Source organism: Oncorhynchus gorbuscha, linkage group LG03, assembly GCF_021184085.1.
Source record: "Oncorhynchus gorbuscha isolate QuinsamMale2020 ecotype Even-year linkage group LG03, OgorEven_v1.0, whole genome shotgun sequence".
In the NCBI taxonomy this organism is placed as follows: domain Eukaryota; kingdom Metazoa; phylum Chordata; class Actinopteri; order Salmoniformes; family Salmonidae; genus Oncorhynchus; species Oncorhynchus gorbuscha.
In genome coordinates this window covers 73,452,760-73,469,042 of record NC_060175.1, presented here as the reverse complement: position 1 = coordinate 73,469,042, position 16,283 = coordinate 73,452,760, and the positions used below count along the sequence as shown (strand labels likewise).

General features: G+C 44.0%; 1 protein-coding gene across 4 annotated transcripts in view; it reads left to right on the top strand.

Moving 5' to 3' along the window:
• LOC124031876 (kazrin-A-like) overlaps nucleotides 1-16,283 on the top strand; it is a 211,314-nt gene that overhangs the window by 166,788 nt on the left and 28,243 nt on the right. For 3 of the 4 annotated variants that reach the window (XM_046343655.1, XM_046343657.1, XM_046343658.1), the window contains 5 exons: nucleotides 527-718; nucleotides 9,121-9,257; nucleotides 9,590-9,760; nucleotides 11,483-11,566; nucleotides 15,571-15,763. In XM_046343655.1, coding sequence (XP_046199611.1) covers nucleotides 527-718; nucleotides 9,121-9,257; nucleotides 9,590-9,760; nucleotides 11,483-11,566; nucleotides 15,571-15,763 — 777 coding nt within the window. The remainder of the gene's footprint in view (nucleotides 1-526; nucleotides 719-9,120; nucleotides 9,258-9,589; nucleotides 9,761-11,482; nucleotides 11,567-15,570; nucleotides 15,764-16,283) is intronic. The other variant, XM_046343656.1, reaches the window with a different exon arrangement.

The window sequence follows — 16,283 nt, the reverse complement described above, 5'->3', positions numbered from 1 at the left end:
AGTGGAGGCCTTTCTTGCTATGCCCTTCATTGGCATGCTTTGAATTTCTCTGTGTTGTTAAACAGCTAACAGTCATGCAAAAGGGCAGCAGTTTGCAGTAATATTTACAAACTCTCTCTCATTCCGTCCCCCTTTCTACCTCCATCTCTCCGTCCTACCATGTGTTGCTATACAAGAGCAGGGAATAGTCTGAGATACCATTTAATTCCAACAATTAACTGTGATATTAAACTCCCAGTCTCTCTTTCCCTCCCTCCCTTCTGTGTTACAGTACAGTTTAGTGTACCATCAATTCCAAATAGAGACCTAACCTCTCTATCTCTTTCGCTAGCTCCTTTCCCTGCTCTCTCCTTCCTTCCTACCTGTTTTACAGTACCGTTTAGAGTAGGCCTACCATAATTTCCATAACCAATGCAGGACTAACTATCTCTGTCCCTCCCTCCCTACTTAACAGTACAGTTTAGAGTATCGCCTTTTTAACAAATAGAGCCCTAACCTCTCTCTTTCTCCTTGTCTCGCTCCATAGTTTTGTTGCGGGAGGAGGTGGCCCAGCTCCAGGAGGAGGTGCACCTGCTGAGGCAGATGAAGGACATGTTGAGTAAGGACCTGGAGGAGGGCCACGGCGGCTGCTCCGCCGACGTGCTCTCAGCCACCGAGCTCCGCGTGCAGCTGGCCCAGAAGGAGCAGGAGCTAGACCGCGCCAAGGAGGCACTGCAGGGTGAGTAAGCGGGCTGACGGGGGGCTAAACAGTGAAAAGTGTGTAAGCAAACGCACCGAGAGATCCAGGACCAAGGTTGCCCAAGGCAACGGCCCAAACACACATCCCAATATAGAGTGAAGACAGTAACACATCTATTGATCATTTTATTAGGGAAATATCGCTGTCTTATATTATATTCAAAGAAAACTATTGATCTCGTTCGATATCAAAATAAGCACTTCACGGGTTGTCATGGGATTTTGTGTCTAGAACTGTTCGTTGGCAGAGGCCAACGCTCTTACACAGAAAGTAATACAATATAGCATAGAATATAATAGTATAAAATACAATAACACAATATTACACTTGTGGCCTCTATGTTTAGCTCTGAATAGCTACACGCTGGGCACAGAGGTCAAATCAACATCTATTCCACGTTGGTTCAATGTAATTTTGTTGAAATGACGTGGAAACAACGTTGATTGAACTAGTGTGTGCCCAGTGGGTAGCCTCTGAACTTAAATATTTTATGAGTGGTCTGCAATGAAAGCCAAAGCCTGCAGACACTAAGAGCAATCGCAAGTAATGAAAGCTGAATTAAGAGAGGCTTATGTTATCTTACAGGGTCTAGAGAAGTTAAGCAGGACGGCTTTGCTCTATGATCAAGCTCCCCTGCGCGGGAGAACAAAGGAAATTGCTTGTTGTCATCTCTTAGTTAATAGAAGTTTGTTTTCATTGCTCGGGAATAGCTTTCAGCACTGATCGTCAAAGAACTAATGTGAAGTGACATGCGAGTACTTTGTCATCTACTGTACTATAGGCTGGTGCAGGTACTAGGGTAATCAATTCTGAGGCCAGAGTCTGATATGTCCTCCCTATCTTTTTTGTTTGATATCAAAGGGTAAAAGAGAAGCTAGCTAGCACTTTAGTTGCCATGACACCCATAGTTGAGCTTGTACATTTTTCCCCCGCTACTATGACACTCTGTGAGGCTCCACTGTGACTCGCTAATGTCAAAAACATTACTCAGTGGCGCAGATGTCACTGCATCACACTGCTAGATGCGTCACTACAGACCCGGGTTCAATCCCAGGCTGTATCACAACTGGCCGTGATCGGGAGTCCCGTAGGACGGCGCACAATTGGCCCAGCGTCATCCGGGTTAGGGGAGGGTTTGGCCGGGGGGGCTTTACTTAGCTCATCGCGCTCTAGTGACTCCTTGCGGTGAGCCAGGCTTCTGCAGGCTGACCCCGTTTGCCAGTTGAATGGTGTTTTCTCTGAATCATTGGTGCGGCTGGCTTCCGGGTTAAGCAGGCCGGTATTAAGAAGTGCGGTTTGGCGTGTCATCTTTCGGAGGACGCATGACTTGACCTTTGCCTCCCGAGCCTGTTGGGGAGTTGCAATGATGAGACAATATGGAAACTGGGGAGGGAAAAAGGGTAACAAACTGACTACACTGTGTCAAGGTCCTACCACTGGAACTGCGATCTTAGCGTGAGCGTCAATAGCGCTCACAGCCTGGTCCCAGATGCAGGAAATGGCATGTTATGTTCAAGATGTCCCTAGTGGTGCCACTTTCAGCCATGGCCAAGCAGAACTTGAAAACATCTGTTCTCCCCATTTTGGCTCATTTAAATGTTTGTGTTGTTGTGCTGTTTGTTTTCCATAAATGCGGGAATGCTTTCTCTCTCTGGTTCGGCATACTTACGAGCAGTAGCAGGAATAATTATAGTGTGTGGGTTTGTTTTGATAGATGGGAGCTAAACCCAGGAGAGCGGACCTATGTGGCCAAAGTAGTGCTGTCCTCATCAAATCAAATCAAATGTATTTATATAGCCCTTCGTACATCAGCTGATATCTCAAAGTGCTGTACAGAAACCCAGCCTAAAACCCCAAACATCAAGCAATGCAGGTGTAGAAGCATGTGTACTTAAACCATGGCAACCGTAGAACACTGGGCCCCGTTAAAGGAACAGTAACCTTTTCACACAAGTCATTAGCATTGTCATGACGCTAGCCCTTTCAGTGACTTGGCTAGCAGAGATGTGAACAACACCCTCCCCCTTTCCTGTTAGGAGGGGAGGGGAGCAGTTTTATCACTTTACAACCACGTCGTAAATTCCTCGTCTCCATGACCATGCAGTATGGGAGAGAGAGTGTCACAGTAGAACAACGGAACTCTCACGCCAAATTCTACAACATCCCAGAATTTTAGAATTGAACAATATTCCTATTTTGTGTAAACGGTTGGTGGAGAAGCCAGCTACGACCCGGTCCATTTTGTTTCATTTTTGTGACCTCATGAAAGACAGTACAGCCACATTCATCTAACTCTGTTTATATAGGTTCCTCAGTTATGAGGCTTGCATCTAATTATTGTATAAAATAAATGAGTAGAGATAACTAATTGTGAAATGATGTAATGTGATGTTAAGCTTTAAAATTAGAATTGTCTCTCATGTAAAGTTCAACTACTCAGTAACCACTCCCAAGTGAATAGACATTGGTTGGAAATTATGAACCAACCCCTTTTCTACATTTCTATAAAAGCCCCCGTGAAAAACTCACCTCAGTACCAGATAACGGGAGGACTTGTCCTCCACGTTGAAAAGGGTTCATTTCAACTATGCAGGCCAGGAAATGAGAGGGCTTGCTTCACACGTGAAACGGTATGAACTCTGAAGTATTGATCGTTCAAGAAGAAGTGAGTCCTAGATTACAGCCTAACAGACTGCAGCTGTAAATCTAGTACGAGAACACTGACCGACACGGAAGCATCTCCAGAGTGAGATGAACCTCTTAGACCAAGTGAACCTCTCACACGATGACCCGGAAGATGCCACAAAGGATGATGGCGACATTAACTGGGCAAACCAGAGCCTCACATCATCAGCTAAACTATTGAAGCCAGCTTCCTGTAAATATAATGCATTGCTTTTCTAAGTGAGCGATCGTTAGTGGCATATGTATTTATGTGAGAATAGTTTCCCAGGTCCAATAGAGACCCCTGTTCCTTAGTCTCCCTTCCATAACCCCCTTCTCTTCTCTCTGAATCTATCGTGTTATAAACAAACAGTTTTTGTTCAGTCCACTAGGGACGGTATTTACTGTATAATGTTATTATGTATTGTATATTCTGTAATTGTTTAATTAGTTAGTAAAAAAATAATTGAGCCAATTTGTGTATGGATGATTCATAAGTAAAGGCTGGGTTTGTGCAGATAACCAACAATTTTATGACGTTCAGATAAGACTGATATTAGGTAAAGAATAATTAATGACTGACTGCTATTGATATAAAAGATCTTTAAGAGTGGATTCGGGAGATAGCCGCTCTATATAAACTAATTATTCCGTGGTTCCCCAGGTTATTAATGAGTTAATTGTTGCATGATTTAATTAAATCATGTAATCAATTAAACGTTAGGTAATCAATTTGATAAAATAGCATGTCATATTGAAGAAGTCAGAGACACAAAAGCAGTTAGCTAGCACTTCTGTTTTCCTTACTGTTACCTGAGTTAGCGAAGTAGTGTAGGCCCACTAGAGGACTCATGAGTTCTTCAAGCTGGGGGACCATTTGGTTTGAAGTACCTTCTGGTGGGAAACAGAAGTGTTCTGGAGAGTATCTTGTCATATAGAATGATGCTCGATTGCTGCAAATTAAACTGAGGCAGATTGTTGTTTCTGTTTGATTTAACCCAAACTAAATCCTTGCTTGGGGAAAAGAGCCCAAAGTTTCGAGAGCATAAGCTCTTACAGGGACTTTGATTACCTCTCCTAAAGATTGATGTGATACAGGACAACTCTGTGGTTTTGTGTTTATCTGTCGGGATGGAAAAGAAGGCTGGAGGGGTGCAGATGAGTGACAGAGACGTGGATGGCATCTTGTTTCTTCTGCTGTTGCATGCCAGCAGAGAATTGCAGTATATTGTTCCATTGGGTTTTATACAGGGTGTTGTTCCTACTTCAGCTCTGAGTGAGTTAATTCCCTACGTTTGGAGAGTTTTGTATCTGAGTAAATTAATTCAAAAGTGGAACAAGGGCACCTTCAATCCACCCACCCTCCTTTTCTCAATCCCAGATACAATAAGCACTTATCAGCTATCTCCCTCCCTCCTTCCCTCTCTCTCTTTCCCTCTCATTGTGTATCTCTCTAACACAGCCCCATCTCTGTGTGAAGCCCTCTGCTCAGCCCACTCCATGCCGGTCATTGGGCTTTGAACACTGTAATTGTTTTGGTGGGTAATTGCCACCCGCTCATAATTGTAGGTTTATTGTGATGCCCGTGAATGCTCAAGCTAGCAGGAGTGGGCAGGAGAAGGACAGGGTAAGAAACATACCCAAGTTAGTTAGGTGCAAGGCATAGAGTGGATAGGGCTATATATAGATAATTGCAGCAGAAGGAAACACGTAAAGGAGGCAGCTTAGACATAGCCTAGCCTACCTTGGCAAAAAACAAGGCCAATTTTAGATCTATTGAACTGAAATGTCCAGTCCAGCTACTGCAACTGAACTGTTATCATTTCAATGTGTTTAGCAGTTTATCTGAGCCCCTTTTGGGTTGGACCATTTCTCTGCAAACAAGTTGGATGTTTAATTAGCATCAATTATTCAAAGCGTACTTTGTCCATGCTGCCAGTTTTCAATTAGCTATTTCCACAATGGCCAATGACTATCTCTCTGGGATTCCCAGTCAATGCAGTCAGAAATGAAAGCCTCAGACGCCAATGTATCATCAAAGCACAATCTGCCGAGTGCATTTAGTGCTATTTCACACTACGTCATGTTTTGAAAGCTGCACAGCCCCACACTATGGACCCCTTCCTCAGTAGAATACACACAAACACCACAGAGCAGCCCACAAGAGTCGTCATGCTCTCGTTGGACCACTTCACCCGATCACGTTCAATTAATTACAGTTTTAGAGGCTTTAACAAATGAAGGCTTCTTTCAAAATGACTCCAATTGAATTTGAAAAGTGGAAAACATAAATGCAGTCAGGCTAATGTGCTCCAAACTTCCAAGGTTCTTTATGTAATTATTTTTGCTGGCAGCTGTTTCGTCTAAGAGATATTCAAACTGCTTCGTAGTTCAATCATCAGTCAATTTGTCTCCAGGGCGTTGTAATTTAGGTTCACAGTGCCACCTAGTGGTTGCCTATGGTACCTTTGTCCACCTATCCCCAATCAAGAGAACAACCAATCACCCGATCAAAATTCATTGAAAAACTCTACAGCGATGGTCCTCTTTAAGGAACTCTTAAAGGTTTCATTAATTGCATCTCAGTATAATGAATTGTGATTGGTGGCTCGCCTCAACAATCAGCTTGGCCCCTCTCCTCATTACCAGGCCTCATATACTCTGCCTGGAAAGACAGACCTTACACTAGTGTAATGAGACAGACATAGAGAGGTCTGAAAAGCTAGAATCTGTGAACGGTGGTGTCCATACAGTAGCTGCTGCTAATTGTCTTATTTCAATGAAAAACCACCAGTGCCACATTTGCTCTTAGCTGCTGAATAGATACAGATAGCAAAGTAACTATGTGTCAGAAGTGAATTAAATGAAATTAAAATCTCCTCTACGGTTGATAAATGGTGGGTGCGTTCAAATTAAAAGTCACACTGCAGTGCCAAGTTGTATGTGGCAGATTCACACAGTAACGACTGAATCGAATAATCAAGTTGGTTGGGTTTTGCAAATTCAGCCCAAGCTCAATTTAATTTGAAATATTTTCATCTTCATCTTTTATCTTTTTATCAAAGTCTCTGCTGCTTTTCTGCCCAGATTCCCCCACTGAAATGTCTATACTACTGGTCTTCACAGTCCCCGGACGAGCAGTTAATGAGGAATGGTTGATCCATTATTAATGGTAGCTCCCCCTGGCTCGCTCGTAAACTACAGGATCTCTGCAGCAGTGAGGGTCAAAGGTCAGCCAGGGGAATTATGTTTTACAGTGAACCCCCCCCCCCCCCCCCCTCCCATTGTAGTACAGTGTAGGCTCATATTTGATGAACATATGAACATGTGATTTTATGTACAGGTAAAATAAAGGCAACACCAACATAAAGGGTGTTGTACCACCACGTCACATATAGTGTACATTGTTTTCATGCTCATTAAACCATTCAGAGACCACTCGTGTGCAGTGAATGGGGCCATTGTCATCCTGGAAGAGACCAACCCCATCAGGATAGAAATGATTCACCATAGGTTGAAGGTGATCACTCAGAATGGCTGCATTTATTGGGGTTTACATTGGCCTGTAAGGGGATCTAAACCATGTCAGGAAAATGCACGCCACACCATAACAGAGCCGACAGAACCCTTCACCGTGGGAAACAAGCACTCGGGCCTGTAGGTTTCTTTTGGCAACTGTGCCTGCCCAGCATTTTTATACATGACCCTAAGCATGATGGGACTCACTGTGGTTCAGTCACACAGGACAGGATGTAGGAGCCTCTCGAGTAACCGAAAGTTCCCACAGGAACATAATGTTCCAATCCACACACACTAATGAATGAAGCCACTATATAGTGAACTGCGTTTGTCCAGGGCCAATCGGGCTCAATAGTGCACTACGAAGGGAATAGAGTGCCACATTATGAAAGAAAGACAGCTGTAATCAAAAATGAGTGTGCAATGTGTGGTCACAAACCACATATGCCTTTGTCTCATAGACAATGCTGAGATAGGGTAGAGCGAATGGGGTAGGGTTATGGTCTGTGAAGTGTTTTGCAGGAACCGTGGGTAGATGGGCAAGATTGGTCCGTGTCCCGCTGCTCGTAATGCATTTGTGTTTTTCCAGTGTGTTTTGTTCTCCTCTCACTCCCGCTGTTACCTGGAATGCCCTTGAGCTGATGCACGCACACGTATGTTCACAGACACACACACACACACACACAGACACACACTCGCGTTCATCCATATACACACTCACACCCACATACGGACATTCACACATACACACACATCGAGGGGAGAGCAGTTGCTGGTTTTATCATAGAGACACTGTATGAAAAGACATCCGTTCAGTTCGGGTTTTTTTTGTCCTCAAACTCTACACACGACATTAGCTCCAGGTCTGTTTGCCCGGTTCCCTGGTGGTTTGCCCTGTCTCATCTGATAATGACTTTTGGAGTGGCTGGAGTCTTGGAGAAGCCATCCGTGTCTCTGAGAATGGAAGTCATTAATATGGTTGTCAGTGAAGGTGGCACTCTGGCGGTTTCCTGTCTCACCTGTCCGGCTTAAAGCAGAACCTCTGGGTCTCTGAAGGAACTGAGACAACGCCACATCCCTCCAAATTCTGTCTATTTATGAACGCACCACACATGAACTGTGACAATGAACAAGGCTCTGCCTCTATGGGTTGTAGAGGGAGTTTTTTGTTGCCAAATACTTGCCAATATGAGATTTTTTTTTTTTTTTTTTGCTCTGCCACTTTTTCTCTCAGCTCAAAGGGAGCTTTGATAGAATTTCCTGTAGCAGGTGCAGAAAGGAGCGAAGCTTCCTGTCGGCCTGACCAATGAGGGGGATCTCTTTGTTTTTGTGGTCCGGCCAGGTGGCTCAGTCATGCATTACATTGGCATGGGGATTGGTCTCCCGGAGACTGCGGGTGAGCAGAGGGAGTAAAAAGAGGGTGAATCTGTCCTTGTGAAAAGTTGGCGCTGGGTTGTTGCGTCCGAGTGTGTGAGCGACCCCCAGATGCAGTCTGTGGACGTCGCTCAATTGCGGTGTCTGCAATGGAACTTAATTAATGAGACCCAGCTGGAGGCTTGGCTATGTGAGAGATGTGGAGAGAGAGAGATGTTGCCATCTCCCAGCTTAAACCAAAGTCATGAGGTAAATGTGGTTAGATTAAATCGATATAACTTAAGGGAGAATCAAAGAGAAAAGAGCAGAGAAACAGAGCGGGTGTTTATCTACGCTGATCCCCACTCTGCAGTACGGCTGGGTTAAGTGACAGAGTGGAGGTCCACCTGTCTGCATCCCTCTCAGGCTCGGTAAGATTTAAATGGCAGTTGAGATGAAGAGATTGACATAAAGGCCCATCTCTGATTCACTTTTCCATCAACAAGCTCCCACTCAGCATTAGACATGCAAGAGCAGGCTTATCGAAGGATCTCTATACACTGCTCATTTGTCCCCAACTGAATTTAAAAAGAAGTGCATTGTGCTTTTGTGTACTTTGCCTTTTCTCACAGTTCAACGAATGTGGTACTGTAGTTAGTGTTCACACTGTGTATTACTAGTAGTATTAGTAGATATTCAACTCTGCTTTGGAATGGAATAGTCCTTCTGAGACGATCCTAATATGGACACCGTACACTTGTGACAATAATGTTAACAAACATAGAACTGAACATATATCCTCTGTATAGAGACTATGCTAACTGACTCTCTTATTGTCTTCACAGCGATGAAGGCGGACCGGAAGCGCTTGAAGGCGGAGAAAGCAGATCTGGTCAACCAGATGCAGCAGCTCTACGCCACACTGGAGAGCCGAGAGGAGCAGCTCCGTGACTTCATCCGCAACTACGAACAGCACAGAAAAGTATGACACGTCTCACACACACACACACACACACACACACACACACACACACACACACACACACACACACACACACACACACACACACACACACACACACACACACACACACACACACACACACACACACACACACACACACACACAGGGCTTTATTCGCTTTTATTAAGATACAAAGTGCACAAATCATAGAAGTAGGATAATGATTGTCATTAACTTGTTATGTCATTGTAAGTAATTGAAAAGATGAATGAATGTGTGCCCCTCTCCTCTTACTCTCCCCTCTCTCTCCCCCGTATCGCCCACTATCCCCCCCTCTGTCTGCCTGTCAGGAGAGTGAGGATGCGGTGAAAGTGCTGGCTAAGGAGAAGGACCTGTTGGAGAGGGAGAAGTGGGACCTACGGCGGCAGACTAAGGAATCTACAGAGCACTCCGGCGCCCTACGCTCCCAACTGGACCTGAAGGAGAACAGGATCAAGGAGCTGGAGGCCGAGCTGGCCATGGTGAGACACACACACTCATACAAGTTGAAGTCGGAAGTTTACATAAACTCAGTTTTTCACAATTTCTGACATTTAATCCTGGTGAAAAACCTGTCTTAGGTCAGTTAGGATCACCACTTTATTTTAAGAATGTGAAATGTCAGAATAATAGTAGAGAGAGTAATTTATTTCAGCTTTTATTTATTTCATCACATTCCCAGTGGGTCAGAGGTTTACATACACACAATTACTATTTGGTAGCATTGTCTTTAAATTGTTTAACTTGGGTCAAATGTTTCAGGTAGCCTTCCACAAGCTAACTCACAATAAGTTGGGTGAATTTTGGTCAGGTTTGGTCAGGTAACTGAGTCAGGTTTGTAGGCCTCCTTGCTCGCTCCCACTTTTTCTGTTCTGCCCACACATTTTATATAGGATTGATGTCAGGGCTTTGTGATGTCCACTCGAATACCTTGACTTTGTTGTCCTTAAGCCATTCTGCCACAACTTTGGAAGTAAGCCTGGGGTCATTCTTCATTTGGAAGACCCATTTGCGACCAACCTTTAACTTCCTGACTGATGTCTTGAGATGTTGCTTCAATATATCCACTTAATTTTCCTCCCTCATGAAGCCATCTATTTCGTGAAGTGCACCAGTCCCTCCTGCAGCAAAACACCCCCACAACATGATGCTACCACCCTGTGCTTCACAGATGGCATGGTGTTCTTTGGCTTGCAAGCCACCCCCTTTTTCCTCCAAACATAACGATGGTCATTATGGCCAAACAGTTCTATTTTTGTTTCATCAGACCACAGGACATTTCTCCAAAAAGTACAATCTTTGTCCCCATGTGCAGTTGCAAACCTTTTTTATGGCGGTTTTGGAGCAGTGGCTTCTTCTATGCTGAGCAGCCTTTCAGGTTATGTCGATATAGGACTCGTTTTACTGTGGATATAGATACTTTTGTACCTGTTTCCTCCAGCATCTTCACAAGGTCCTTTGCTATTGTTCTGGGATTGATTTGCACTTGCGGTATGATGGCTGCGTGGTCCCATGGTGTTTATACTTGCGTACTATTATTTGTACAGATGAACGTGGTACCTTCAGGCGTTTGAAAATTGCTCACAAGGATGAACCAGACTTGTAGAGGTCTACAATTTTTTTTCTGAGGTCTTGGCTGATTTCTTTTGATTTTCCCATGATGTCAAGCAAGGAGGCATTGCGTTTGAAGGTAGGCCTTGAAATACATCCACAGGTACACCTCCAATTGACTCAAATTATGTCAATTAGCCAATCAGAAGCTTCTACAGCCATGACATCCTCTTCTGGAAAGCTGTTTAAATGCACGGTCAACTTAGTGTATGTAAACTTCTGACCCACTGGAATTGTGATACAGTGAATTATAAGTGAAATAATCTGTCTGTTAACAATTGTTGGAAAAAATTACTTGTCATGCACAAAGTAGATGTCCTAACCAACTTGCCAAAACTATAGTTTGTTAAAGACTCCAACCTAAGTGTATGTAAATGTCCGACTTCAACTGTACAGCCTGAAACACCTGAAACAGAAGAATACACACCTGCAAATACACACACGCTCGAGCCCGTTCAGCAAGTCAGGGTAAGAAACCCAGAGTTTTGCTCCATCTGTTGCTGGACCATTACACTCCTTCTACACACACACAGAAGAGCAGCCCCTCTCAACGTGTGTATGTGTGTGTGTGCCCTTCCTGTCTCCTCCCTCAGATAAGTAACAGTGTGACACAGAAAATGGAATACTGGGTGTTTGATCGCCCCGTCGACAGGGAGCCTTCCCCTAGGGTCATGTCGGTAAGAACGGACCCCCTGCTCGCCTCTCTTTGTGACACCCCCCCCCCCCCCCCCCCCACCCACCCACCCACCCCCGCCACGTTGCTCTATTTCAAAGCGTGCCGCCATTCCCCTGATATTTTCCCCAGTGTGAAATTCATTTAGGGAGTCCTGGGTTCGAATAGTATTTGAAATCCACCAAATGCTTTAGTTGTGCTTGATGGAGCTTGCCTGGCGCAACAAAAACCATTTGAATAGTCCAGAAAAGAGCCAATCCCATCCTTCTGGCACTCCACACAGGCTTGTGCAATCAAATACTATTTGAACCCAGCTCTGGTATGCACGTGCATCACTAACCCCCTGGTTGATGCCAATCGTCCGATAACCTCTTGATGGAATGATCCCTATTTGAGTCGATTTGTGAATGATTTGAATGTTCTCAATCTGATTGACCCCTTTTCTTGGTTTCATCTAACTCGGAGTGACTAGAAGGATCATCTGGTGTAGTTGTTAGGGAAGTGCATTGATGAATTAATGAACTAACATCTGAGTTCCACACATGGGCTCATGGTTTGACCAGGGAAATGCTTAGCACTCTATCCTAAGGATTGTGAACGGGTCATTTAAGAGGTTGGTGACGTTTTTGGTGGTGATGATGATGATGATGATGATGATGATGGGTTGATGATTATGATCATTCGGATGAGGGTACTACTGTTGCAAAGGAAGGGTATATTACTGGAAACTTTCAAAGCTTACCAGTAAAGTACCAGCCTTTTGGTAACTTTCAAGGATTTTCTGTAATTTATCACAAGTTATCTAGTGGCTGTTTTGGATCATTTAGATTACCACAGGTGTCTACTTATCTCTGGCCCGCTGTGTGGCCTTATCACATGTAAAGTACACTGAGTAAAAAATATCAACAGAACATGTAAGGTGTTGGTCACATGTTTCATGAGCTGAAATAAAAGTTAGCAGACATTTTTCATACGCACAAAAAAGCTTTTTTCCTCTTCAATTTTGTGCACACATTTGTTTACATCCCTGTTGGTGAGCATTTCCCCTTTGCCAAGATAATCCATCCACCTGACAGGTGTGACATATCAAGAAGCTGATTAATGATGATCATTACACAAGTGCAACTTGTGCTGGGGACAATAAATGGCCGCTCTAAAATGTGCAGTTTTGTCACATGACGCAATGCCACAGATGTCTCAAGTTTTGGGTGAGCGCACAATTGGCGTGCCGACTGCAGGAATGTCCACCAGAGCTGTTGCCAGAAAATTCAGTGTTAATTTATCTACCATAAACCACCTCCTTTGTTGTTTTAGAGAATGTGGCAGTATGTCCAACCAGCCCCACAACTGAAAAAAACAAGGGGTAATCACACCAGCCCAGGACCTCCACATCTGACTTCCTCTTGCATTGGGATCATCTGCGACCAGCCACCCAGACAGCTGATGAAACTGTGAGTTCGCACAGCCTAAGCATTTCTGCACAAACTGTCAGAAACCATCTCGGGGAAGCACATCTGCGTGCTCGTCGTCCTCACTAGAGTCTTGACCTGACTGCAGTTCGGCGTTGTAACTGAATTCAGTGGGCAAGTGCTCGCCTTCAATGGCCACTGGCACACTGGAGAAGTGTTATTTTCACGGATACATCCCGGGTTTCATCTGTGCCGGACAGATGGCGAGGAGTTTGCTGATGTCAACGTTATGGACAGAGTGCTCCATGGTGGCGTTGGGGTTATGGTATGGGCAGGCATAAGCTATGGACAACGAACACAATTGCATTTTATCGATGGCAATTTAAATTCACTAAGATAACGTGACGGGATCCTGAGGCCCATTGTCGTGCCATTCATCCACCGCCATCACCTCATGTTTCAGCATGATAATACACGGCCCCATGTCGCAAGGATCTGTAGACAGTTCTTGGAAGCTGAAAATGTCACAGTTCTTTCATGGCCTGCATACTCACCAGGCATGTTTGGGATGCTCCCGCCAGCAACTTCGAACAGGCATTGAAGAGGAGTGGGAAAATATTCCACAGGCCACAATCAACAGCCTGATCAACTATGCGAAGGAGATGTGTCATGATGCATTAAGGCAAATGGTGGTCACACCAGATACTGACTGGTTTTCTGATCCACTCCCCAATCCTTTTTTGAAGGTATCTGTGACCAACAGATGCATATCTGTATTCCCACTCATGTGAAATCCATAGATTAGGCCCTAATGAATCTATTTAAATGGATTGATTTCCTTATATGAACTCTAACTCAGTAAAATCTTTGAAATTGTTGCATGCTGCACTTGTATTTTTGTTTAGTGTATATAATATAATCAAATAAGATTTCAAAATGAATTATTATAAACCATCAACTTAGCAAATACCCTTGGTGTTTAATATTTATTTTTACTATGTCAATGTCTTTGTAAATGTTTTGGCACCAAACTGGTGGCAGTTGTGAAAAAAGTAAGTAGTTGGAGGAGTTGCAGAGTTAAATGAAAATAATGCCATTGTTGATTAGATGCTTCTTTCAGTAATTAGGCTATTTCCTCTTGAACCATATTGTCTAGCCACCAGGAACTCATAGACAATATAGACGCAGATATAAAAAAAAATGAATAGTAAATATGAATGACGTTATAAAAGTATAAATTACTTAAGTTACCATAGATTACCATAAATAACCTGTTAATTACCAAAATTACAGAAGATTCCAGTAACTTTGGTAAATGACCATTAGCTTTGCAAACCTAGGGGTGTCGATGATGATGATCTATTTCGCTCTCATGCTCTCTTTCTATTTTCCCCCCACATCCCCTGTCTTTCACTATCTACCCCCTCCCCCCCTCTTACTCCCTCTCTCTCGCAATTCAATTTCAATTTAAGGGGCTTCATTGGCATGAGAAGCATATGTTTACAGTGCCAAAGCAAGTGAAATAGATCATAAACAAAAGTGAAATAAACAAAAAATGAACAGTAAACATTACACTTACATAAGTTCCAAAATAATAAAGACATTGCAAAAGCATATTATGTCTATATACAGTGTTGTAATGTTGTACAAATAGTTCAAGTAGAATAGTGAGAATAAATCGACATAAATGTAGGTTGTATTTACAATGGTGTTTGTTCTTCACTGCTTGCCCTTTTCTTGTGGCAACAGGTCACAAATGTTGCTGCTGTGATTGCACACTGTTGTATTTCACCATTTAATTCCTCATGATTTGGTTGGGTCTAATTGTGTTGCTGTCCTGGGGCTCTATGGGGTCTGTTTGTGTTTGTGAACAGAGCCCCAGAACCAGCTTGCTTAGGGGACTCTTCTCATTGTTAATTTCTCTGTCGGTGATGCCTTTGTTATGGAAAAATTTGGAGTCACTTCCTTTTAGGTGGTTGTAGAATTGAATGGCTCTTTTCTGGATTTTGATAATTAGTGGGTATCGGCCTAATTCTGCTCTGCATGCATTATGTGGTGTTTTACGTTGTACACAGAGTATATTTTTGCAGAATTCTGCATGCAGTCTCTCAATTTGGTGTTTGTCCCATGTCTTTGTCACTCTCTCACATCCTCTCTCTCTCCCCCCACTTCTCCCCCACCTCTCTCTACCCCACTCCCTCTCTCTCTTTTTCTCTGTCTGTGTGTTGGCTGTAAACACTTCCCCTAGCTATTCTGTCCATCTCTCAGCATCAGTGAGCGATTTCACACATCAAAGGGGAACACGCGTACGGCTGAATTTTTCATGAAACACAGACAGACGAGAAAGCCCAACAGAGACCAAAACCCACACAGCAGTGTCACTATTGTAGTTGGCTGTTTTATATACATGTGTACACTTGATCGCACCCAAACACACACATACATTATGAACGTTCACACTCACTTGCGAAGAGTCGTGAATAGCCATCTTTCTGTAGGAATAGATTGTAGAATTGGCGATGGTAATGCCGCATGGGGCTGATGTGTGTGTGTGTGTGTGTTCGTGTTCGTGTGTGTATGTGTTTGTGTTCCCTCCTAGGCGAAACAGTCCTTAGCGACCCTAACTAAGGATGTGCCCAAGCGCCAGTCTCTAGCCATGCCCACAGAGGCGGTTGTCAACGGCAACAACCAAGAGTGGGTGATGCACGCGGACCTGCCCCTCACCGCAGCCATCCGGCAGAGTCAACAGACCCTCTACCACGTCCACACAGGCCACCCCACAGACAGACAAGGTGAGGCACACGCACGCACACACACACACGCATGTACACACACACACACAAAGGATGACACTGGTGGGACTGTTAGCCATGTTTAACTGAGTTAAGGACGTTAAGAACGTACCATAAGCTCACTCCATGTCGAACATTAAATGTTGGTACCTTTTTGGTGGCTCAAACTGTTGGAGCGTTCTCAAGGAGTGTGTTAGCAATGCAGAGGTCCCGAGTTTGAGCCAGGTATGAGCCTAATCGGGGGAAGTGGTACTCGCTAAGCAAGCAACGTGACGACTGATTTCCTCCTGATGTCACAATGCATGGTAACTTTTGAACAACAAAATCTGTATATGCGTCTTACTTTACTATAACCTTTGCCTGATCAAGGTCGGTTAAAATCAGATGATGCACACCAGTCACTGACTTTATCAATAAATGCATCGAGGACGTCGTCCCCACAGTGACTGTACGTACATACCCCAACCAGAAGCCCTGGATTACAGGCAACATTCGCACTGAGCTAAAGGGTAGAGCTGCC